Below are 25,995 nucleotides of genomic sequence, written 5' to 3' on the forward strand. Positions count from 1 at the left end.
TTATAAATTGTGATATAATTTTCAGGCCTGTTTGGAGATGATACAATAAACACATGTATAAACATTTGGGAAATTATTAGTAACAGAGTAAATAATTTTTTCATGGATAATAGAAGAAATTTTAAGAAGCCATTTAGATGACCATGTAGAACAGAAGTCCTATTTCAAAATGATATTCACTGATGCTGCTCATGCTTTTGATTATATACATAATTAGCAGAGGTGTTTAAAAAACCCTTTTATTTTCATCAATGATTACTTCTTATATAATAATCAGTAGTATAATAATCACATGTAAAATAATATATTGTTTTTTATAGTTCTAAATAAAATTTGTAAATATATCTTCAATTCTCATGGTGCCTCCTACATTAATAGAGAACCTGACACTGAACAGACACTCCTTAACAACTCGAGATGAAAAACCAAGGTTTTTCCTCCAGGACAGTAAGCATTTCCCTTTTTCTGGTGCTCAGTGAAGGAAAAAGCGGTCACATTTCATTTGAGTCAGTAATGCAATACCTTGTCTCTTTTCTGATCTCAGAAGCACCAAGGCTATGATTAGAAGAGAAAATATTACAGAGATCACCCACTTCATTCTCTTGGGGTTCTCAGATTTTCCCAGAATCAAAGCAGTGCTCTTTGTTGTGTTCCTGGTGATCTACGTTACAACTCTGATTTGGAACCTGGGCCTCATCATCTTAATAAGGATGGATTCCCACCTCCACACACCCATGTACTTCTTCCTCAGTAACCTGTCCTTCCTAGACATCTGCTATGTGACCTCCACAGCCCCCAAGATGCTCTTCGACTTCTTCCAGGAACAGCATACTATCACCCTAGTGGGTTGTGCCATTCAGTACTTGTTCTTTACAACCACAGGACTGACTGAGACTTGTCTTATGACAGCCATGGCCTATGACCGCTATGCTGCCATTTGTAATCCACTTCTCTATTCATCTATCATGTCACCCACCCTCTGTGTTGGGATGGTGCTGGGATCCTACATGGCTGGAATCTCTGGTTCTGTATCCCAAGTGTGTGCCATTCTTCAACTCCACTTCTGTGGGCCTAACGTCATCCACCACTTCTTCTGTGACATGCCCCAGCTGCTAGTTCTGTCCTGTTCTGACATTTTCTTTGCCAAACTTTTACTTGCTGTATTAACAATTATCTTTGCAATAATAAATGCCCTTGTTGTCATGATATCCTATGTCTATATTGTCATCTCCATCATGAAGATCACTACAGCTAAAGGCAGGTCGAAGGCTTTCAACACCTGTGCTTCTCACCTGACAGTAGTTTCCCTCTTCTATACCTCAAGTAGCTTTGTCTATTTGAGTTCCAGCTCTGGTGGTCCTTCCAATTTTGACAGATTTGCATCAGTCTTCTACACAGTGGTGATTCCCATGTTGAACCCATTGATTTACAGTCTGAGGAACAAGGAAATCAAAGATGCCTTGAAGAGGTTTCAGAAGAAGGGAGGGTATTGCTGACATCACAGATTCTGAGATTTTTAAATATATTATACCTACAAAATTGTGTGAATGCACAATAGTGAGCATATGAACAGACTGCTACAAATTTCACACTGCCTTTGGACAAAGAAGGTTTAATTTGATGTAGGTAATATACCACATTTGACTAAGAGGTGATACAAGTCCACACAAACTGTATATATTTAAGTCTTGGAGCTTCATAACTTTCAGTCTACATGAGGGGAGGTCTCTTTATTTATTAATCTGTCTACATGTATTTGTGAAACATTAAGGTTTAGAAACTTTGGCCTCTTCTTGATTCTGATACTGAGCCATGAGAAATACCTGGCAGAGGCCCCAGGAGTATAATAACCCTGTCTACGAAATATTCTAGTGCAATGACTTGACGGAGATTAATATTTTTTGTTTCTGACCCAAGGGGAAGAAAACAGAGGTAGGGTTTGGGCATTTGGATTTAAACAAAGCTATGCAGTTGGTCTGATTTTGCCTTCTGGAAACACCAGTCTGAGACAGGTAATGTTTGTTTAAGGTCTCCTTAGTGCTAATCATCTAATAAAGTTTTCATCACATCCTCATCTGTACCAGCTGTAGTCTTTGGAAGAAAGAGGTGGTTTCAATCATAAAGTTGAATAGACCGAAGGATGTGGGCCCTGCAGTGCCATTTACTTACGAGTCTAATGATGTAGTTTCTGGCCTTTAGGGTCCAATGGGGATTTTTGTTGGGAGATGCATTCAAATTCCATTTCACAGCCAATAGTTATTTCTGAGAATGTGGGACTCAAACCTTGCTTTCCTGCATTAAATCCAGAAAATTTACCTTGGTTTACATAGTCAGTGGTTCACACTATCAAATTGTTTCTGATATTTCATCATCTATTCATGTTTGGGAAGAGGAGACTTGTGTGAGAATTCATTGTAATAATAGAATACTGATATTCAATATTCCTAAACTGAAGAATAAATAGGGAAAACTGGTATACATCCTCTCCTATTGTCCATTTTCTGCTGTAATGATTTTTGATTATGTGAAGTAATATAAAAGATGGAGTAGAATGGTCAGAGTTACTTTAATTCTGATATGTTCCTGGAAGCATTAAAGACCATGAGAGAAAATGAATAGTAGGATGGGCAGAGTTCTCAACTCTGGCCAGGTGTTATAAGTATTTTGGGCTTTGTGATGTGATTAAAAGAATAGCAACATATGTAACTATTGATTTGCCTGATTGATATCAGAGTTGAATAAGCTGATGGAAAACAGATGTCATTAAATTACAGATTATTTCTGGCAGTTCATTGAATGCTTAATGATATTCTGAGTGTCCATTTTGCTGAGTGACATGAATTATTTCATTTAGTTAAGAACTGTAAGTGAAGAGGTATTTGAAGGCTTTGCGAAGTCTTTCATAAGCTTCCCCATGGCAGGATTGAGAGGGAGGAAATTATTGTACCTCTGGGAAAGTATGTGATGGCTTTCTCCATGCCAAGAAAGAAATGCAGTATGAAGAGATGTGTGGCCTCTGTGCCCCCATAGGCATGCTACCTGAAGCACTGCTTCTTAAAAATGTATAATAATGTGTGACATGTCTGTTTCTATGGGGCCAAGAGATCTTCCTTAAGAGACAGACCTCTGTTAGGTTTATAAGATAGTATTTATTAGCTCTTATGAAAAATACTGCAATAAATGTGGAGGTACAGATATCTTTGAATATGCTGTTTTTATTTCCACTGCATATACAGGCAGAAGTAGAATTGCTGGGTCCTATGGCAGTCCTATGCCTAGCAATTTGAGGAATTCCATGTGAGGGTTTATTTACGGACTCTATTTATTTCAGTGGCTTATCTATTTTTATGGTAGGCCCATATTGTTTTGGTTAATATAGCCTGTGGCATAATTTGAAGTCTGGAGTGTGATGCTTCCAGTTTTGTTCTTCTTTTTCAGTAGTCCTTTGGCTATTGAGTGTCTTTTGTGGTTCCATGAAAATTTTAGTATTGTATTTTTTCTATTTCTGTGAAAAATTCCATTAGAATTTTGATAGAGATTGTATTGAATATAGAGATGGGTGTGTTTAATATGGACATTTGAAGAACATTGATTTTGTTCCAAGAATACAGAATATCTTTCCATTTGTTTGTGTCTTCATTTTCTTTCAGCAATTATTGTGCTTTTCATTGTACAATCTTTCACTTCCTTGATTAAGTTTACTACTAAGTATTTTATTGTTTCTAATGTTATATGTGGTTTCCTTATGGTGATTTTATATCTTACAACTTAATGAATTTGTTCCAACAGATTATTGTTTGAATATCTAGGATTTTTTATATATATAATAATGTATCATCTTCAATAATGACAATTTTCCTTTTTTTGTGATGGAGATGCCTTTCATTCCTTTCTTTGCCTGATTTTCTAGCTAGGACCTCCAGTACTGTGTTGCAAAGGAGGAGTGAGATAAGGCATACTTGTTTTGTTCTTAATCTTAGAGAACAAATTTCAATCCTTCTATTTTTCATATTATGTTAGCTGTGAGTTTGTGGTATATGGCCTTAATTGGGTTGTGGTATGTTCCTTTGAATATCCAATTTGCTGAAGGTTTTATTTTATCAATGTTTCTTTAGCATCTTTTGAGATAATCATATGATATTTATCTTTTATTGTATTAATGCAGTGTATCCAATTTATGGATTTTTATGTTGTGAACCATCCTTGCAAATCAGGAATGAATTCATCTTGATCCCGGTGTATGATCTTTTTGATGTGTTGTTGAATTACGTTTATTAATATTTTATCAAGAATTTTTACATCTGTAGGCATCAGAACCATCAGTATATAGTTTTGATTTCTTGGAGTGTCCTTATCTATTTTTGATATAAGGATAATGTTAACATCATATATAGTTTAGCATAAGTCTTGGGGTTAATGTTAGGATTAGCTTTATCTCTTTTTTTGTTCTTAGTCTAGGAAAGGTTTGTCAGTTTGTTTACCTTTAAAACACTAGCTTTTAGTTTCTTTATCATTTCTTTCACGTTTATCACCTTTAATCCATTTATTTCAACTGTGATCTTTGTTATCTCCTTACTTATGCAAACTTTTGCATGGTCTGTATTTTCTTATCTATTTTCATGATTTCAGAAGTTAATTTGTTTATGTGAATCTCTTAACTGTACAGATGTACTTTTGTTGATGTGTGGATGCTGAGTTTTAGTTGTCAAAAGGGGACAGGAGGTTCTGGTTCAGGTAAGTAGTCCAGGTGGACCCTGAACTCATCTCTTCCCAGAAACACAGAAAATCTACAGTTTCATACAGTGCAATTTTCTTTGAGAGAAATTCATCAGCTAGCTGACTCTTTCATGTGCAACTAAGAAAAAAGCCATGTTGAGACAGGGAAGACAGATAGAGAGTCAGTCTCCACGGTAACCTCATCCCTGGGCACAGTCATATGCAACTCCCAGATTCTCCTTGAATAGTGAAGAGGTTGGTCCAACAGCCAGTGTCCCAACAATGAAGATTCCTTCTGAGGGATCATGCCCCGAATAACTTCTAGCTCTGAAAGTCAACTGGACTTAAATCCACAAATCCCACAAAATTAGAGCATAGAGACATTTCTCACGGATTTTCTCCCAGGTCTTAGTGCAGGGGTAGCATTAAGATACATCCAGCTCCTAGCGCCTCAATGAAAAAGACCTATTTGCATATTGTAAAAGCTGAAGACCATGTGTGAGGCTTCTAATTTGACACACACCTACCAACAGAATGCAATCTTGGCTGGAGACTAGGGCGGTCTGCAGGTGCCGGCTTTGCATAGCCTCCCTGCCCCACTCCAGGTCACCAGTCTCTCCTGGGAGGGAGCTTGTGCACATACCTGGTACCCCAGGTTTTGTGATTGCTGCTCAGAAGATAATCCCCTTGTCTGCCTGGCTCTGTTGGTTACCGGGGCTTGCACTCATGGTCACAGAGGTCTGCAGCACACAAACAAATAGTTCTTAACAGACTGTCATACCCAGAGCTTAGTGCAGAGGGCATAGAAAGAAACACCTAACCTCAGTATTTCTCCAAAATAAATCTACTTACCTACTTTCAAAATGCTTCCTGCATGTCTGGTTCCAATTACCCTGCCTCTAGTTGTTAAATGAGAACCCTCTCTTTCGGGTCACTGACTGCTATTGTTATGCCATAAACTACTAGGAGCTACTAAGAAGACCAAAGGCTGCTGGGAAATCACAAAGGTTTGAGAGATAATTATGAGATAAGGCCCAGATGGATGATAAGTTTCATCTACACAAGATGTACCATGAGTACTAGGAGAGGTGGTGGTTGTTATTTTTTTATGCATAGAAGCCAACACAGAGAATCCAGAAAAATGAACCAAGGAATATGTCCAAACAAAAGAACAAAATAGAACTCCAGAAATAGATCTCACTGAAATAGGGATAAATGATTTACCTGAAGAATAATTCCTTTTATGATGATAAAGATTTTCAGCAAGGTTAGGAGACTTTACTTGAACAAAATGAGCATTTCAATAAAGGGTTACAAAATTTAAATTATCACATAGAATCACATATATGCAGAATAAAATAAACTAAAAAATTCAAAATAGATTCAGCCATACTGGATAAACTAGAAAAAGAATCAATGAAATTGAAGATAGGTCAATGCAATTCATCCTTTTAGAAGAGCAAAAAGAATAAAGAATGAAAAGAGTGAAGATAGCTTAATGGACTTATGGGACAGCATCAAATACATCAATGTTTTCATTATAGAAGTCTCAGAAGGTGAAGGGAGAGTGAAATGGATGAAAGCTTATTTCAATAAGTAATGGTTGAAAATATCCCCTACCTGGGGAAAGTAATGGACATACAGATATAGGCATCCCAGAGTAGTCTAAATAATATAAATCCAAAAAGAACCACACTACAGTGTCTTATAAATAAAATATAAAAATATAAAAACAAAGAATCTTAAACAGAAAGAGAAAAACAACTTGTTATGTACAAGAAAACCTGTTGAAGACTATCAGTAAGTTATTTTCCAGCAGAAATTTTGCAGGCCTAAGAGTGAGTGGCACAGTACTTTCAATGTGCTGAGAAATATATGCGATCCAAGAACAGTCTACCGGGATAAGCTGTCTTTCATAATTGAAGGAGCAATGAAGAGTTTATTAGACAAGGAAACCTAAAGAGTTCATCACCACTAGATTAGTTTTACAATAGATTCTAAATGGATCTCTTTACGTAGAAAGGAAAAGTTTCTAATTAGTAAGAGGAGACATATGAAAATGTAAACTTCACTGGAAAGGTAAAAATAGTTAAGTTCAGATATGCTAATGTTGTCATTGTGGTGGGAAATTACTTATAAATCTAGTATGAATAGCAAAAGACAAAAATAGGAAAATAACCATAACCACCATAAAGTGTTAGTAGATACAGGAGATAAAAAGCATGTAGGTTTTTACATCAAAAACATAAAATGTGGAGGCAGGTGGGTAACAATGTAGTTTCAGTATGCGTTAGAGCTTAAGTTGTTTTCAGCCTCTAATTGACTGTTAGAACTATAATAGATGGTTTATAAAAGCCTAATGATAACAAAAAGCCAAAACCTCTAGTAAATACACAAAGGGAAAAGAATCTAAGCATAACAGTAGTGAAAACTTAAATCACTGAGGAGGAGAGCAAGAGAAGAAAGAAGCCAAAGGATTACTAAACAGCCAGAAAAGAATGAAAAAAGTGACAATAGTAAGTCCACACCTCTCAATAAGACTTTCATTGAAAAAGGACGAAGTTCTTCAGTGGAACACATTGAATGTCTGAATATATAAACAAACAAAGCCCAAGTCTGTGCTACATACCAAGTAATATTTTAAAAAACATATTATCCCTACAGAATCATCTTAACCTACAATACTGAGCATATAAATAGACTGTTACAAATTTCACACTACCTTTTGACAAAGAAGGTTTAATTTGACAGAAATAACACACCAAAATGGACCAATATGTGATACAAATCCACACAAACAGAATATTTTTAAGTCTTGGAGCTTCATTACATTCATTCTACATGAGGAGTGGTCTCTTTATTTATTAATGTGTCCACATGTATTTGTAAACGTCAAGGTTTAAAAACTTTTAGCCATTTCTTGATTCCATGACTGAACCCTGAGAGATACCTGGCACAGGCTCCAGGAGTGTAAAAACCCTGTCTTCTAAATATTCTAATGCAGCTACATAATGGTGATTGATGTTTTTTCTGTGTCTGACCAGATTTGGATTAAACAGAGATATGGTTTGGGCATTTGGACAGAAATAAGCTATAAAATTGCTCTGATTCCGCCTCCTGGAAACAGCAGCCTGTGGCAGCTAATGTTTGTGTAAGGCCTCTTTCAGTGCTAACCATCTAATACATTTTTGGTCACCTCCTCATGTCTACCAGCTCTAGTCTATGTAAGTAGGACATTTCAGCCATATGGGATCCCAGCACAATCATAAAGTTGCATAAACCAAAGGATGTGGGCCCTGCAGTGCCATTTACTTATGAGTCTAGTGATTTAGTTTCTGGCATTTACTGTCCAATGGGGGTTTTTGTTTGAGGTATATTGGAATTCCATGTCACAGCCAATAGTAATTTCTGAGAGTTGGCCTTCAAACATCTCTTTCTTTCCTGCATTAAATCCAGAAAATTTACCTTGCTTTACATAGCCAGTCATTCATCTTATCAAATGTTTTCTGATATTTCAGCATCTCTTCATATTTGGTAAGAGGAGCCTTGTGTGAGAGTTCATTGTTATAATAGAGCTACTGAATATTCAATATTGCCAAAATGAAGAATAAATAGGGTAAACTGGTATACATCCTCTTCTATTGTCCATGTTCTTCATTTTATGTTATAATATTTTATGGTTAAAGGAAGTGATATAATAGATAGAATAGAATGGTTAGAGTTACTTAATTCTGTTATGTTCCTGAAGGCCTTAGATACCAAGGAAGAAAATAAATAGACACTCTGGCCAGGTTATTTAAAGCTTTTGGTCTTTGTGGTCTGGTTAAAAGAATAACATATGTAATAGCACTGACTATTGATTTGCCTGATTGATATCAGACTTGAATAAGCTTATACAAAACAGATGTGTTACAATTACTTATAGTCCTTGGCAATTCATTTGGTCTTAATGTTGTTTTGCATCTCAGTTTTGATGAGTGATATGAGTTATTTTATGTAATTAAGGAGTATAAGTGAAGAGGTATTTGAAGGTTTACCAAATCTTTCATGAGCTTCAGCATGGGCAGAATTGAGAGAAGGGGAATTATTGCACCTCTGGGAAAGTAAGTGAGGGCTTCCCCCTGCCATGGAAAGAATGTACTGTGAATAAATGTGTGGCCCCATGCTCTCTGAAGCACTGCTTCTTAAAAATGTATAAAAATTTGTGACAAGTCTGTTTGTAAGGGTTCTTGAGGTCTTTCTTGGGAGGCAGACCTCAGTGAGGTTTATAATAGAGTATTAAATATAATCACTATGCAGCGCATTAGATCTCCAGATTTATTTGTCTTTGAGTGCAAGGGTGTATACTTCAATAACATCTCCTCAATTCTCTTGCTCTCATGCTACTTGTAACCACCATTTCATTCTCTATTTCTATCAATTTTACTTTTAAGACTCCACATATTAATGATATTGTACATTAGTGACATTATTCTCTGACTTAACTCACTTGGCATAATGATCCCAAATTCCATCCATGTTGTCACAAATTATAGGATTTCCTTCCTCTCATAGCTCAATAATATTCCACTGTTGAGTATGCTAGGTCTCCTTCACACAGTCATTCATTGACAGGCACTTTAGTTTTTCTGTATTTTGGCTCTTGTGAATAATGCTCAGTAAACATGTTTGTGTGAATATCTTTCAGTATCCCGTTTTTATTTCCACTGTATATATAGACAGAAGCAGAATTGTTGGGTCATAAGGCATCCCCATTGTTGCCCTTTGAGTAACCTCCATACTGTTTTTAACAGTGGCTAAAATAATTCACATTCCCAAAAGGAGTATATAAGGGCTCATTTTCTACACATCCTCACCAACACATGGTACCTCTTGTCTTCTTCATGGTGGCCATTCTAAAGGTGTGAGGTGAGTGTCATTTTGGTTTTCTTTTTGCATTTTCCAGTTCGTGTTGTTCAGCACATTTGTTATATATGGCTCTTAATATGTTGAGGTATGTTCCTTTTATATCCAATTTATTAATGGATTTAAGAATGAAAGTGTTGTGTTCTGTTAATGCTTTTTCAACATCTTTTCAGATGATCAAAAGATATTTATCTTTCATTGTATTAATGCAGTGTATCGAAGTTAATCATTTTTATATGTTGAACCATCCTTGCATCTCAGGTATAAATTCTTCTTGATCATGATGTACGATCTTTTTGATGTGTTGTTGAATTACATTTATTAAAATTTTGTTGAGAATTTTTGCATCTATATCATCAGAGTCATTGGTGTGTAGTTTTGAGTTCTCCCAGTTTCTCTTTGAATAGCGAAGGGGTTGGACCTAATAGCCAGTGTCCCAACTTTCAAAAGTCTGAGGAGTGAAGCCACAAAACATTTAGTTCTGAAATCCAACTGGACTTAAATCCAGAAGACCCACAGATTAGAGTATAGAGACATTTATCACATATTTTCTCCCAGGGGTAGCATTCAGAAACATCCAACTCCCTGCATCTCAATGGAAAAGATCTATTTGCATATTGTAAAAGCTGCAGCCCATGTGTGAGGCTTCTAATTTGACACCCACCTACAGACAGAATGCAATCCTTGCTGGAGACCAGGGAGGTCTGCAAGTGCCATCTTTTCATTCCCACACTTTCCCACTCTGGGTCACCAGTCTCTCCTGGGAAGGAGCCTGTGCCCACACCTGGTGCCCCAGGTTTTGTGATTGCTGCTCAGAAGTACATCCCATGTTAGCCTGGCCCTGTTGGTCATTGGCGCTTGCACATGAGTCCAAGAGGACTAAAACCCACAAAGAAACAGTTCTTAACTAATTATTATCCCCAGAGACTAGTGCAGTTGGCATAGAAAGAAACACCCAAGTCTAGTATTCCTCCAAAAGAAATCGATTTATGTACTTTCAAAATGCTTCCTAAGTGTCTTGTTCCAGTCACCCTGCATCTAGTTGTTGAAAGAGATCCTCCATTTCAGGTCACTGACAGTTCTTGTTATGCCACAAACTACAAGCAGCTACTGGGAAGACCAAAGGCTCCTGGTAAACCACAAAGGACTGAGGGATGACTGTGAGGTAGGGTCTGGATGCTCGATAAGTTTCATCTACACAAGATAGCCTTTGTGGACCACAAGAGGTGACTGTTTTATTAATGTACAGAAACCAATACAGAGAATCAAGACAAATGAAGGAAGAGGGCAAACAAACAAACAAACAAATGAACAAAGATAAAACTCTACAAATAAACCTTACTGAAATAGGGATAAGTCACTTACCTGATAAACAGTTCACTTATGGAGATAAAGGTGTTCACCAAGCTTGGGAAAATAATGCATGAACAAAATGAGAATTTCAACAAAGTTACAAAATATAAGAAATAGAATCACATAGATACATAATAAAATAAACTGAAAAATTCAAAATAGATTCAATAGCATACTGGATGAAGTAGAAAAATAATCAGTGAAATTGAGGACAGGTCAATGCAATTCATCCTTTCAAAAGAGCAAAAAGAATCAAGGATGAAAAAAGTGAGGATAGCTTAAGGGACTTATGGGACACAAACAAACCTATCAATATTTGCATTCTAGAAGTCTCAGAAGGTGCAGAGAAAGTGAAATGGGTGAAAGCTTATTTCAATAAGTAATGGTTGAAAATATCCCTGAGCTGGGTAAAAAGCAGACATCCGGATCTAGGAATGTCAGAGTACTCCAAATAGTATAAATCCAAAAAGAGCCATAACACAATGTATTATAAATAAAATATAGAAATATAAAAACAAGGAATTTTAGAACAGAAAGAGGAAAACAACTTGTTACATACAAGAGTGCCTGTGGAAGTGCCTATAAGTAAATTTTCCAGCAGAAATTTTGCAGGCCTAAGACAGTGGCACAATATATTCAGTGTGCTGAGGACTATGCCATCCGAGAACAGTCTACCGGGATAAGCTGTCCTTCATAGTTGAAGGAGAGATAGAGAGTTTTCCAGACAAGGAACCTAAAGATTTCATTACAACTATATTGGTTTTGCAAGAGATTCTAAATGGACTTCTTCACATAGAAATGAAAACTTGCTAATTAGTAATAGAAACCATATGAAAATGTAACTGTCACTGGAAAGATAAAACTAGTTAACTTCAGATACACTAATGTCATTGTAGTGGTATGTCACTTATAAATCTAGTATGAAGAATGAAAGACAAAAATAGAAACATAACTGTAACCACAAAAATTTATTAGTGGATAGACAAGATGAAAAAAGATATAGGTTTTTGCATCAAAAACATAAAGTATGGTGTCAGAAGGGTAACAATGTAGTTTTAGTATGTGTTAGAGCTTAAGTTGTTTTCAGCTTATAATTGACTGTTATAACTCTAATAGATGTTTTGTATAACCCTCATGATAACATAGAGCCAAAACCTCTAGTAAATACACAATGAGAAAAGAATTTAAGCATACCAGTACAGAAAATCATTAAATCACTAAGGAAGAGAGCAACAAGAGAAGAAAGGAGTGAAAGGATTACAAAACAGACAGAAAACAATGAATAAAGTGACAATTGTAAGTCCATACCTCTCAATAATACTTTAAATGTAACAGGACTTTCTCCAGTGAAACACATCGAATGTATGAATATATGAGAAAACAAAGCCCAACTGTGTGCTGCTTACTAAAGACTCATTACAGCTTTGGAATCACACATAGATTGGGGTGAAGGAATGAGAAATATACTGCATGTAAGTGGAGACCAAATAAAGCAGAGATAGCTATACTTACATCAGAAAAAATAGACTTTTAGGCAAAGATTGAGAAGAGACAAAGAAGGTCACTATATAATAATGAAATGGTCCATCCAGCAGGAGGATATAGCACTTGTAAGTATTTATGTACCCTATAGAGGAGCACCTAAATATAGAAGACAAATATTAACAGAGATGAACAGAGAGCTAGACAGCAATATAATAAGAGTAGAGAGCTTCATCACCCCACTTTCAACAATGGATCGATCATCCAGATGGAATGTCAACAATTAAACATTGGAATTAATCCACATGTTAGGACAGATGGACTTAACAGATATGTACAACCATTTCATCTAAAGGAAGCAGCATAGACATTGTTCTAGAGTCATTTGGAAGCTTCTCCAGCATAGACCATATGATAGGCCACGAAACAGATCTTAATATATTTAAGAAGATTGAAATCATATCAAGTGTCCTTTCCAACCACAATGGTAAGAAGATAGAACTCAAGTAGAAGAGGAAAGCTGGACGATTCATACTATGTGGGGAGTAAGCAGTATGCTATTGGACACCGGGGTGTCAGAGAAGTAATCATAAAAGACACAAAGAAATATCCAAGTTGAATGAAATGGAAATACAACATACCAAAGTTTATGGGATGCAGCAAAGCAGTTCTAGTGGGAAGTTCATAACGATGAATACCTGCATTAAGAAGAAAGGTCATTAAAACAACGTAAGATTATAATGCATGGAACTAGAACTAAGTAATAGAAGGAAGGAAATAACAAAGATCAGTGTGAAAGTATATATAATCAAACTAAAGGCTAGTAGGAAACATTAATGAAACTTAGAATTGCCTTTTTAAACTGATAAAAACAAAACAGACAAATATTTTGCTATATTCATCAACAAAAAAAGAGGACTGAAATACATAAAATTATAAATGAAAGAAAAGACATTGAAACTGATACCACAGAAATACAAAGCATAATAAGAGACTACCATGAACAATTATAAAATGACAAATGGAGCCATCTAGTGGAAATGCACAAATGGTAAAAACATACACTTCACCAAGACTAAATCATGAGGAAATAAAAAATCTCAACAGACCAATTAACAGGAAGACTGAAATAGTAATCAAACACTTCCTACCAAAAGTTCAGAACCGAATTGCTTCACTGGTGATTTCTAACAAACATTTAAAGAAGGATTATTGAGAATCCTTCTCAAATTCTTCCAAAAAGTGAAAGAGGAAGTAACACTTCTAAACCCATTTTATGAGGGCAGCATTTAAATGATACCAAAAATGGACATGGACACCAATAGAAAAGAAAGAAAAATTCAATATCTGAATGTACATAGATGCGAAAGTACTCATAAAAATATTGGCAAACTGAATTCAACAATACATTAAAAGGTCATACACATAATCAAGTACAATACATTGCACCCCATGACTTATTTATAACTGAAAGTTTGTACTTTTTGACTCCATTCAAATGAGCTACTTTAAAAAAAAGAACCAAGCAGTAATTGTACAAATGATGTTATGTTTATATTTTAATTGAAGGGTTAGCAATGCAGCATAGTATACTGGAAAGAGTTACAATTCAGAACACCAAAGTTATATCTTCTATTAATAGGAGGCATACTGTGTGTGACACACTCCAATAAGTGCTGTGTAATCATTATCTAACTTGATTATCTCTATGAAGAGCTACTTAATGAAGTAGCTACTACTATCAGCTCTACTTTACAGGTGCAGGAGTGAGGCCAGGAGAGGTTAATTTGCTCAAGGTCACAAACCAGCAAGTGGAAAACCAGAAATCAACCCACCTTGGCTGATAGCAGTGTACATATTGGAACCATTGAAAGTCATGATTCTGTCATGAATTAATTTTATTGTATTCCTTATTGTGTTGATTTCCTCACTTATGCATAGGAAATAATGCCATGTCTGCCCTACAGGTCTGCTGTGATGATTGATTAAGATCAGGTATTTGAAAAAATGTGCGTGTGTGTGTGTGCGTAGTGGGGGTGCTTTATAAATGGGTATCCAAAGATCTACTTTACTGTTCTGAAGCTGTTTTACCAGCTCGCTAGCTGTGTCATGTACGTGGAATATTTCATCTCCTCTTGCTTCAGGTTCCTGATCTGGAAATTGAAGTTATCAGACTAGATGATCCCTACATACCAAGCCGGTCTACTGACCCCACATTCGTTAAAACAAAAGCTACCATCATGAGATCATGAGAGGACCACGGGGAACTGGGTGATGGTGTCAGAAGGGACATGGCAATGTGGGGCATGAGATTAGCTGGGACAAAACCTCCGTGACAGCCATATCTCCAGAGAGCAAGTACCTGGGGGCTTTTCTCCCTCTAACTGTCTTTTCTCCTGGCATCTCTGCCCTTAACAACACATTTAAGAGGACCCCCAGGTGAGGGCTTCTCTCTCGCTGTGAGAGGACAGCCAGTTTATAGACTAAAGCTCCTGTCTTGGAGGGTAATAGGACTCACTGAGAAAACCCTTTTGGAAAAGAAATAAGCAGTTTCAACCTTTGGTGAGAACTGTGTGTTCCTGAGGGATCTGGATCAAGGTGAGAGGGCGAGATTACATGGCTCAGTGGATTCCATGCTGTCTCAGTAGTCGTGGGATCCTCCTGGTAGGACCTGTGTGGACGAGGTTTGTGGTCCTCAGTGTCCCCCATTCATCAGTCTCCCTCCCTCCCCTCCACACCCTCCACTTAGGGCTCTTCACTGGGTTTTCTCCCTAGCCATGTTGTCTGTACTTCAGGGAAAAGATTAACGTCTTACTTAATAGTTTATGTATTACTCTGGGATAAGAGGCGGGTGTTGAGCTCTAGTTCTTCAATTTCTTAAGGATGTGGTCTTGAACTCTGTTGCCTTCTATTTTTTTCCTCTAACTGGGGATAATAAAATCATCTAGAAACTAATATACCGTGTTTCTAAAGGATAATAAATTTTAGAAGTCAATAAGTGAGGACCTAATCAATAATAATAATTTACTGAATTATTGGGCAATATCCTAAACTCAAACATTCTTGTCTGTTTCCCAACTTTAACCTCCCCAAACTCCCCATTAAAAAAATTTTATTAAAGTATGATTGATACACACTCTTATGAAGGTTTGCATGCAAAAACAATGTGGTTACTTCATTTACCTATATTATCAAGTCCCCACCCATACCCCAATGCAGTCACTGTCCATTAGTGCAGCAAGATGCCACAGATCCACTATGTGCCTTCTCTGTGTCACAATGTTTCCCCATGATCCCCCACACCATGTGTACTAAACATAATACCCCTCAATCCCCTTCTCCCTGACTCCCCACCCACCCTCCCACACCCCTCTCCTTTGGTAACCACTAGTTCCTTCTTGGAGTCTCTGAGTCTGCTGCTATTTTGTTCCTTCAATTTTGCTTCATTGTTATACTCCACAAATAAGGGAAGTCATTTGGTATTTGTCTTTCTCCACGTTGCTTATTTCCCTGAGCATAATGTCCTCCAGCTCCATCCATGTTGTTGCAAATTGTAGGATTTGTTTCTTTCTAATGGCCAAATAGCATTCCATTGCGTATATGTACCACATCTTCTCTATCCATTCATCTACTGATGGACACTTAGGTTGCTTCCATATCTTGGCTATTGTAAAAAGTGCTGTGATAAACATAGGGATGCATATGTCTTTTTGAATGTTGTATTCTTTGGGTAGATTCCAAGGTGTGGTTATTCCCAGGTCAAAGTTATTTCTATTTTTAGTTTTTTGGGGAACCTCCATATTGCTTTCCACAATGGTTGAAGTAGCTTTCATTCCCACCAGCTGTGCTGGAGGGTTCCCCTTTCTCCGCATCCTTGCCAGCATTTGTTGTTCTTAGTCTTTTTGATCCTGGCCATCCTAACTGGTGTGAGGTGATATCTCATTGTGGTTTTAATTTGCATTTGTCTGATAACTAGTGATGTGGACCAACTTTTCATGTCTCTGTTAGCCATCTGAATTTTTTCTTTGGAGAACTGTCTGTTCAGCTCCTCTGCCCATGTTTTAATTGGATTATTTGCTTTTTGTTTGTTGAGGTGCGTGAGCTCTTTATATATTTTGGATGTCAACCCTTTATCGGATCTGTCATTTATGAATATATTCTCCCATACTGTAGGGTACCTTTTTGTTCTATTGATGGTGTCCTTTGCTGTACAGAAGCTTTTCAGCTTGATATAGTCCCACTTGTTCATTTTTGCTTTTGTTTCCCTTGCCCAGGGATATATGTTCATGAAGAAGTCACTAATGTTTATGTCCAAGAGATTTTTGCCTACGATTTTTTCTAAGAGTTTTATGGTTTCATCACTTACATTCAGGTATTTGATCCATTTTGAATTTACTTTTGTGTGTGGGGTTAGACAGTGATCCAGTTTCATTCTCTTACATGTAGCTGTCCAGTTTTGCCAGCACCATCTGCTGAAGAGACTGTCATTTTCCCATTGTATGTCCATGGCTCCTTTATCAAATATTAATTGACCATATATGTTTGGGTTAATGTCTGGAGTCTCTAATCTGTTCCACTGGTCTTTGCCTCTGTTCTTGTGCCAGTACCAAATTGTCTTGATTACTATGCCTTTGTAGTAGAGCTTGAAGTTGGGGAGTGACATCCCCCCCAACACTTTATTCTTCTTTCTCAGGATTGCTTTGGCTATTCAGGGTCTTTGGTGTTTCCGTATGAATTTTTGAACTATTTGTTCCAGTTCATTGAGGAATGTTGCTGGTAATTTTTAGGGTTTGCATCAGATATGTATATTGCTTTGGGCAGGATGGCCATTTTGACTATATTCTTCCTAGCCAAGAGCATGGGATGAGTCTCCATTTGTTAGTGTCCTCTTTAATTTCTCTTAAGAGTGTCTTGTAGTTTTCAGGGTATAGGTCTTTCACCTCTTTGGTTAGGTTTATTCCTAGGTATATTATTCTTTTTGATGCAATTGTGAATGGAATTGTTTTCTTGATTTCTCTTTCTATTGGTTCATTTTTAGTGTATAGGAATGCCACAGATTTCTGTGTGTTAATTTTGTATCCTGCAACTTTGGTGAATTCAGATATTCGATCTAGTAGTTTTGGAGTGGAGTCTTTAGGGTTTTTTATGTACAATATCATGTCATCTGCAAATTGTGACAGTTTAACTTCTTCCTTACCAATCTGGATTCCTTGTGTTTCTTTGTTTTGTCTAACTGCCGTGGCTAGATACTCCAGTACTATGTTGAATAACAGTGGGGAGAGTGGGCATCCCTGCCTTGTTCCCGATCTCAGAGGAAAAGCTTTCAGCTTCTCACTGTTCAGTATGATGTTGGCTGTGGGTTTATCATAGATGGCCTTTATTATGTTGAGGTACTTGCCCTCTATTCCCATTTTGTTGAGAGTTTTCATCATGAATGGATGTTGAATTTTTTCGAATGCTTTTTCAGCATCTATGAAGATGATCATGTGGGTTTTGTCTTTCTTTTTGTTTATGTGGTGTATGATGTTGTTGGATTTTCGAATGTTGTACCATCTTTGCATCCCTGGGATGAATCCCACTTGGTAATGGTGTATGATCCTTTTGATATATTTTTGAATTCGGTTTGCTAGTATTTTATTGAGTATCTTTGCATCTATGTTCATCAGGGGTACTGGTCTGTAATTTTCTTTTTTGGTGGGGTCTTTGCCTGGTTTTGGTATTAGGGTGATGTTGGCTTCATAGAATGAGTTTGGGAGTATTCCTTCCTCTTCTATTTTTTGGAAAACTTTAAGGAGAATGGGTATTATATCTTTTCTGTATGTCTGATAAAATTCCAAGGTTATTGCATCTGGCTCGGGAGTTTTGTTCTTGGGTAGTTTTTTGATTACCGCTTCAATTTCTTTGCTGGTAATTGGTTTGTTTACAATTTGTGTTTCTTCCTTGGTCAGTCTTGGAAGGTTGTATTTTTCTAAGAAGTTGTCCATTTCTTCTAGGTTTTCCAGCTTCTTAGCATTTAGGTTTTCATAGTATTCTCTAATAATTCTTTGTATTTCTGTTGGGTCCATCGTGATGTTTCCTTTCTCGTTTCTGATTCTGTTTATGTGTGTTGATTCTCTTTTTCTCTTAATAAGTCTGGCTAGAGGCTTATCTATTTTGCTTATTTTCTCAAAGAACCAGCTCTTGGTTTCATTGATTTTTTCTATTGTTTTATTTTTCTCAGTTGTGTTTATTTCTTCACTGATCTTTATTATGTCCCTCCTTCTGCTGACTTTAGGCCTCATTTGTTCTTATTTTTCCAATTTTGATAATTGTGACATTAGACTATTCATTTGGGTTTGTTCTTCCTTCTTTAAATATGCCTGGATTGCTATGTGGTTTCCTCTTAAGACTGCTTTCACTGCGTCCTACAGAAGTTGGGGCTTTGTGTTGTTGTTGTCATTTATTTCCATATATTGCTGGGTCTCCATTTTAATTTGGTCATTGATCCATTGACTATTTAGAAGCGTGTTGTTAAGCCTCCATGTGTTTGTGAGCCTTTTTGCTTTCTTTGTAGAATTTATTTCTAGTTTTATACCTTTGTGGTCTGAAAAGGTGGTTGGTAGGATTTCAATCTTTTGGAATTTACTGAGGCTCTTTTTGTGTCCTAGTATGTGGTCTATTCTGGAGAATGTTCCATGTGCACTTGAGAAGAATGTGTACCCTGTTGCTTTTGGGTGTAGAGTTCTATAGATGTCTATTAGGCCATATATTCTAGTGTGTTGTTCAGTGCCTCTGTGTCCTTACATATTTTCTGTCTGGTGGATCTGTCCTTTGGAATGAATGGTGTGTTGAATTCTCCTAAAATGAATGCATTGCAATCTATTTCCTCCTTTAGTTCTGTTAGTATTTGTTTCATATATGCTGGTGCTCCTGTGTTGGGTGCATATGTATTTATAATGGTTATATCCTGTTGTTAGACTGAGCCCTTTATCATTATGTAATGTCCTTCTTTATCTCTTGTTACTTTCTTTGTTTTGAAGTCTATTTCGTCTGATACTAGTACTGCAACACCTGCTTTTCTCTCCCTATTTTTTGCATGAAATATCTTTTTCCATCCCTTGACTTTTAGTCTGTGCATGTCTTTGTGCTTGAGGTGAGTCTCTTGTAAGCAGCATATAGATGGGTCTTGTTTTTTTATCCATTCAGTGATTCTATGTCTTTTGATTGGTGCATTCAGTCCATTTACATTTAGGGTGATTATTGATAGGTATGTACTTACTGCCATTTCAGGCTTTAGATTCATGGTTACCAAAGGTTCCAGGTTACTTTCCTTACTGTCTAAGAGTCTAACTTAACTCACTTAGTATGCCGTTACAAACACAATCGAAAGGTTCTTTTCTATTTCTCCTCCTTTTTCTTCCTCCTTCATTCTTTGCATGTTAGGTATCAAATTCTGTACTTTTTCTCTATCCCTTGATTGACTTTGGGGATAGTCAATTGAATTTTGCATTTGCCTCGCCATCAGCTGCTCCACCCTCCCTACCATGGTTTTACTGCCTCTGGTGACAGCTATCCAACCCTAGGAACACTTCCATCTATAGCAGTCCCTCCAAAATAGACTGCAGAGATGGTTTGTGGGAGGTAAACTCTCTCAGCTTTTGCTTATCTGGAAATAGTTTTTAATCCCTCCTTCAAATTTAAATGATAATCTTGTCAGATAAAGTAATCTTGGTTCCAGGCCCTTCTGCTTCATGGCATTAAATACATCATGCCACTCCCTCTGGCCTGTAAGGTTTCTGCTGAGAAGTCTGATGATAGCCTGATGGGCTTTCCTTTGTATGTGATCTTATTTCTGCCTCCAGCTTCTTTTAACAGTCTGTCCTTATCCTTGATCTTTCCCATTTTAATTACTATGTGTCTTGGTGTTGTCTTCCTTGGGTCCCTTGTGTAGGGGGATCTGTGGATCTCCATGGCCTGAGAGACTATGTCCTTCCCCAGATTTGGGAAGTTTTCAGCAAATACCTCCTCAGAGACACTTTCTATCCCTTTCTCTCTCTCTTCTTCTTCTGGTATCCCTATAATGCGAATATTGTTCCGCTTGGATTGGTCACACAGTTCTCTCAATATTCTTTCATTCTTAGAGATCCTTTTTTCTCTCTGTGCCTCAGCTTCTTTGTATTCCTCTTCTCTAGTTTCTATTTCATTTATTGTCTCCTCCACCATATCCAACCTGCTTTTAATACCCTCCATCATGCTCTTCAATGATTGGATCTCTGACCTGAATTCCCTCCTGAGTTCTTGGATGTCTTTCTGTACCTCCATTAGAATGTTGTTGATTTTTATTTTGAACTCCCTTTCAGGAAGAGTCACAAGGTCCATATCATTTAAATCTTTCTCGGGCGATGTATTAATAATTTTACTCTGGACAAGGTTCCTTTGGCCTGTCATGTTTGTATATGGCTCCCTCTAGTGTCCAGAAGCTCTATTCTGGAGCTGCTCAGCCCCTGTAGCAATGTCGGGAGGCACAGGGGAGTGGTACTCGTGTTTTGGGGAGGAAAGAGCTGTTCCCCGCCTCCTGGCTCCTGTGCCTTTCTCCACTGCCTGAGCCAGTGGGCCAGGCACACAGGTATAAGTTTTTGTTCCAGAGCAGCCAGATATGGATCCCTGCTTTCCATGAGCAGCTGGAATCCCAGTCTCCTCAGGAACTCCACCTGTATTAACTTTCCAACCCGGTAGTCATGCGAGTCTCATGGAAGGACCATGAAATGTAGGTTTGTGCTCCCAGAGCGGATCTCCAGAGCTAGGTATTCCGTAGTCCCAAGCCTTCCACTCTGTCCCTGCTCTGTTTCTCTTCCTCCCTCTGGTGAACTGGGGTGGGGGAGGGGTTTGGGTCCCGTGGAGCCACAGCTCTGGTACGTTACCCCATTAGGTGAGGTCAGCTCTTTTCTCCAGGTGTGTGCAGTCTGACGCCGTCTTCTTTCCTGTTGCTATCTCAGGATTAGTTGCACCAATTAAATTTTCTAATTGTATCCAGTTTTAGGAGGAAGCCTCTGTCTCTCCTCTCATGCTGCCATATTAATCCCATCTCCTTCTAGAAGGATTTTCTCTAGTTCATTGAACAATGCTGTTTGTATTTTGAGAGGAACTGCATTGAATTTATAGATTGCTTTAGGCAGGATGGCCATTTTGACAATATTAATTCTTCCTATCCATGAGCATGGGATGTGTTTCTGTTTATTGGTATCTTCTTTAATTTCTCTTAAGAGTGTGTTGTAGTTTTCAGGGTATAGGTCTTTCACTTCCTTGGTTAGGTTTATTCCTAGGTCTTTTATTATTTTTGATGCAATTGTGAATGGAATTGTTTTCCTGATTTCTCTCTCTACTAGTTCATTGTAAGTGTATAGGAGTTCCACTGATTTCTGTTAATTAATTTTGTATCCTGCAACTTTGGTGAATTCAGATATTCGATCTAGTAGTTTTGGAGTGGATTCTTTAGGGTTTTTTATGTACAATATCATGTCATCTGCAAACAGGGACAGTTTAACTTCTTCTTTACCAATCTTGATTCCTTGTATTTCTTTGTGTAGTCTGATTGCTGTGGCTAGGACCTCCAGAAATATGTTGAATAGAAGTGGGTAGAGTGGGCATCCCTGTCTTGTTCCCAATCTTAAGTGTAATGCTTTCAACTTCCCTCTGTTAAGTATGATGTTGGCTGTTGGTTTGTCATATATGGCCTTTATTATGTTGAGGTACTTGCCCTCTATACACATTTTGTTGATAGTTTTTATAATGAAAGCTTTTTCTGCATCTATGGAGATGATCTTGTTGTTTTTGTCCTTTTTGTTGATGTGGTGGATGATGCTGATGGATTTTTGAATGTTGTATCATCCCTGCATCCCTGAGATGAATCCCACTTGACCATGGTGTATGACCCTCTTGATGTATTTTTGAATTCAGTTTGCTATTATTTTGTTGAGTATTTTTGCATCTGTATTCTTCAGGGATATTGGTCTGTTTCTTCCTTGGTCAGTCTTGGAAGGTTATGTTTTTCTAGGAAGTTGTCAGTTTCTCATAGGATTTCCAGTTTGATAGCATGTAGATTTTCATAGTATTCTCTAATAATTCTTTGTATTTCTGTGGGGTCCATCATGATTTTTCCTTTCTCATTTCTGATTCTGTTTAAATGTATAGATTCTCTTTTTCCCTTAATGAGTCTGGCTAGGGGTTTATCTATTTTGTTTATTTTCCCAAAGAACCAGCTATTGGTTTCATTGATTTTTTTCTATTATTTTATTCTTCTCAATTTTATTTATTTATTCTCTGATCTTTATTATGTCCCTCCTTCCACTGACATTTGGCCACATTTGTTCTTATTTTTCAAGTTTCAATAATTGTGAGTTTAGACAATTCATTTGGGATTGTTCTTCCTTCTTTACATAGGGCTTGATTCCTATAAACTTTCCTTTTTGAACTGCCTTCACTGCATCCCACAGAAGTTGGGGCTTTGTGCTGTTTTTGTCATTTGTCTCCATATATTGCTTGATCTCTGTTTTCATTTTGTTGTTGATCTATTGATTATTTAGGAGCATGTTGTTAAGCTCCTAATAAATAAAACCTCCATGTGTTTGTGAGCCTTTTGTTTTCATTGTACCATTTATTTCTAGTTTTGTACCTTTGTGATCTGAGGAGCTTGTTGGTAGAATTACAATCTTTTTGAATTTACTGAGGTTCTTTTTGTATCCTAGTACGTGGTCTATTCTGGAACATGCTCCATGTGCATTTGAGAAGAATGGTTATCCTGCTGCTTTGAGTGTAGAGTTCTGTTAATGTTTGTTATGTCCATCTGTTCTATTGCATTGTTCAGTGCCTCTGTGTCCTTACTTATTTTCTGTCTAATTGATCTGTCTTTTGGGTGAGTGGTGTGCTGAAGTCTCCTGGAATAAATGCATTGCATTCTATTTCCTCCTTTAATTCTGTTAGTATTTGTTTCACATATGTTGGTGCTCCTGTGTTAGGTGCATATATATTTATAATGGTTACATCCTCTTGTTGGACTGCCCCTTTTATCATTATGTAATGTCCTTCTTTGTCTCTTGTGACTTTCTTTCCTTTGAAGTCTATTTTTTCTTATGCAAGTCCTGCAATGCCTGCTTTTCTCTCCCTATTGTTTGCATGAAGTATCTTTTTCCATCCCTTCACTTTTAGTCTGTGTATATCTTTGTGTTTGAGGTGAGTCTTTTGTAAGCAGCATATAGATGGATCTTGCTTTTTTATCCATTCTATTACTCTGTGTATTTTGATGGGTGCATTTAGTCCATTTACATTTACGGTGATTATAGATAGACATGTACTTATTGAAATTGCAGGCTTTGGATTCGTGGTTACCAAAGGATCAAGCGTAGCTTCTTTCTATCTAACCATCTTACTTAACTGTCTTATTAAGTTATTATAAACACAGTCTGATGCTTCTTTATTTCTCTCCCTTTTTATTCTTCCTCGTCCATTCTTTATATGTTAGGTGTTTTATTCTGTACTCTTTTGTGTTTCCTTTGACTCCTTTTTGGATAGTTGATTTTATTTTTTGCTTTTAGTTAGTCTTTGATTGTTCTGCTTTCTTTGCTGTGATTTAATTTTCTCTGGTGACATTTATTTAGCTATAGGAGTGTTTCCATCTAGAGCAGTCCCTTTAAGATACACTGTAGAGGTGGTTTGTGGGATGCAAATTCTGTCAATTTTTGCTTGTCTGGGAATTGTTTAATCCCTCTTTCAAATTTAAATGATAATCATGCTGGATACAGTGTTCTTGGTTCAAGGCCCTTCTGTTTCATTGCATTAAATATATCATGCCATTCTCTTCTGGCCTGTAAGGTTTCTGTTGAGAAGTCTGATAATAGCCTGATGGGTTTTCCTTTGTAGGTGATCTTTTTTCTCTCTATGGCTGCCTTTAATACTCTGTCATTGTCTTTGATCTTTGCTTTTTTAATTATTATATGTCTTGGTGTTGTCCTCCTTGAGTTGCTTGTGTTGGCTGAGTGTGCTATTGTCTGAGAGACTATTTCCTTCCCCATCTTCAGGAAGTTTTAAGCAGTTATTTCTTCAAAGATGCTTCTATCCCCTTTTCACTCTCTTCTTCTGTGTAATATGAATATTGTTCCATTTGGATTGGTCACACAGTTCTCTTAATATTCTTTCATTCCTAGAGATCCTTTTATCTCTCTCTGCCTCAGCTTCTCTGTATTGCTGTTCTCTGAATTCTATTCCATTAACAGTCTCTTGCACCTCATCAAGTGTGCTCTTAAGCCCTTCTTTTGATTGTTTCATTTCTATTATCTCCCTCTGGACTTCATCCCTTAGCTCCTGCATATTTTTCTGCAGGCCCATCACCATGGTTATGACTTTTATTTTGAATTCTTTTTCAGGAAGATTGGTTATATCTATCTCACCAGGCCCTCTCTCTGGGGTTGTCTGAGTGATTTTTGAGTGGACGAGATTCTTCTGCCTTTTCATGGTGATAGAAGTGCTTGAAGGCAGGTGGCGTGTGCGTCAGCTGGGAGAACAAAGTCCCTTCCTGCTTGTTGGTTGCTTTGCCCTTCTCTGCTGCCTGTGCCATCTACCCGCACACTGGGAGGCTGTCCCTGGGAAAATACCTGAGCTGCAGTGGGGGTGGGGTGGCCCTCAGGATAGCCTAGCACACTGTGGGTGGTCAGAGCTGTACCCACACAGTGTGTGGGCACACTGTGAATGGCGTCCCTTCCTGCCTTCCAGACCTTGCTCAGGCTTCTGTTGCCTGTGCTGGTTACCCACACCCTGGGAGGCAGTCTCTGGAATAATCTCCTCATCTGCCTTAGGCGAGGCGGCCCTCTGGCTAGCCTAGAGCAGTGTGGGGGGTTACAGCCATGCCGGGTGTGTTCTCCTGCGAGAACAGCACCCCTTCGTGCCTTCCAGACCTTGCTCCAGCTTCTGCTGCCTGTACTGGTTACCCACACACTCGGAGCAGACTCTGGGCTAATCTCCTGAGCTGCCATGGGCAGGGAAGCCCTCAGGATAGCCCAGTGCACTGAGGGTGTTGGCAGACTCGCCTGGGTGTGTTCTCCTGCAAGAACAGCACCGCTTCATGAATTCTGGACCTTGCTCTGGCTTCCTCTGTCTGTCCCGGTTAGCTGTGCACTGGTAGGGGACTCTGTGTGGTTGCTGTGGGCAGGGCTGTTCTCTGACTGCTCTGCAGTGGTGGCAGGTCAGCTGTTTTTCTTGCAGCACTAGCCGGGGGGAATGAATGGCTCGGTGCTTATTGCCGTGCTTTGGGGCTGCTTTACCCCCCAGAGGGTTAGGGGGCCTGAAGCTCCTCAAGATTCCCAGCCTGCTGGGCTGAGTGTGCTGTGATGATTTTGTCCAGCTGTTGAGCCCTTGTCCCTTTAAGACTTCTGAAAAGTGCCTGCTTTTCTTTTGTCCCAGTGGAGCCGGCTGTCATGACCCATTCGCTGTCTCTATCTCAAATTTAAATTTGCAGTTTCTGTAATATCCAGCACACCATGCAATGTGTGTTTGTGCTCCTTGGGCAAA

General features: G+C 37.9%; 1 protein-coding gene across 1 annotated transcript; it reads left to right on the forward strand.

Annotated features, from left to right (window-relative positions):
* The first annotated feature begins 557 nt into the window (after positions 1–557).
* On the forward strand, positions 558–1,496 carry LOC118909753 (olfactory receptor 5AN1-like). The gene has a single exon (XM_036880493.2). The coding sequence runs from the start codon at positions 558–560 to the stop codon at positions 1,494–1,496; it is 939 nt and encodes a 312-aa protein (XP_036736388.2).
* The last annotated feature ends 24,499 nt before the right edge of the window (positions 1,497–25,995 follow it).

The sequence above is a fragment of the Manis pentadactyla genome, chromosome 9, assembly GCF_030020395.1.
Source record: "Manis pentadactyla isolate mManPen7 chromosome 9, mManPen7.hap1, whole genome shotgun sequence".
In the NCBI taxonomy this organism is placed as follows: Eukaryota; Metazoa; Chordata; class Mammalia; order Pholidota; family Manidae; genus Manis; species Manis pentadactyla.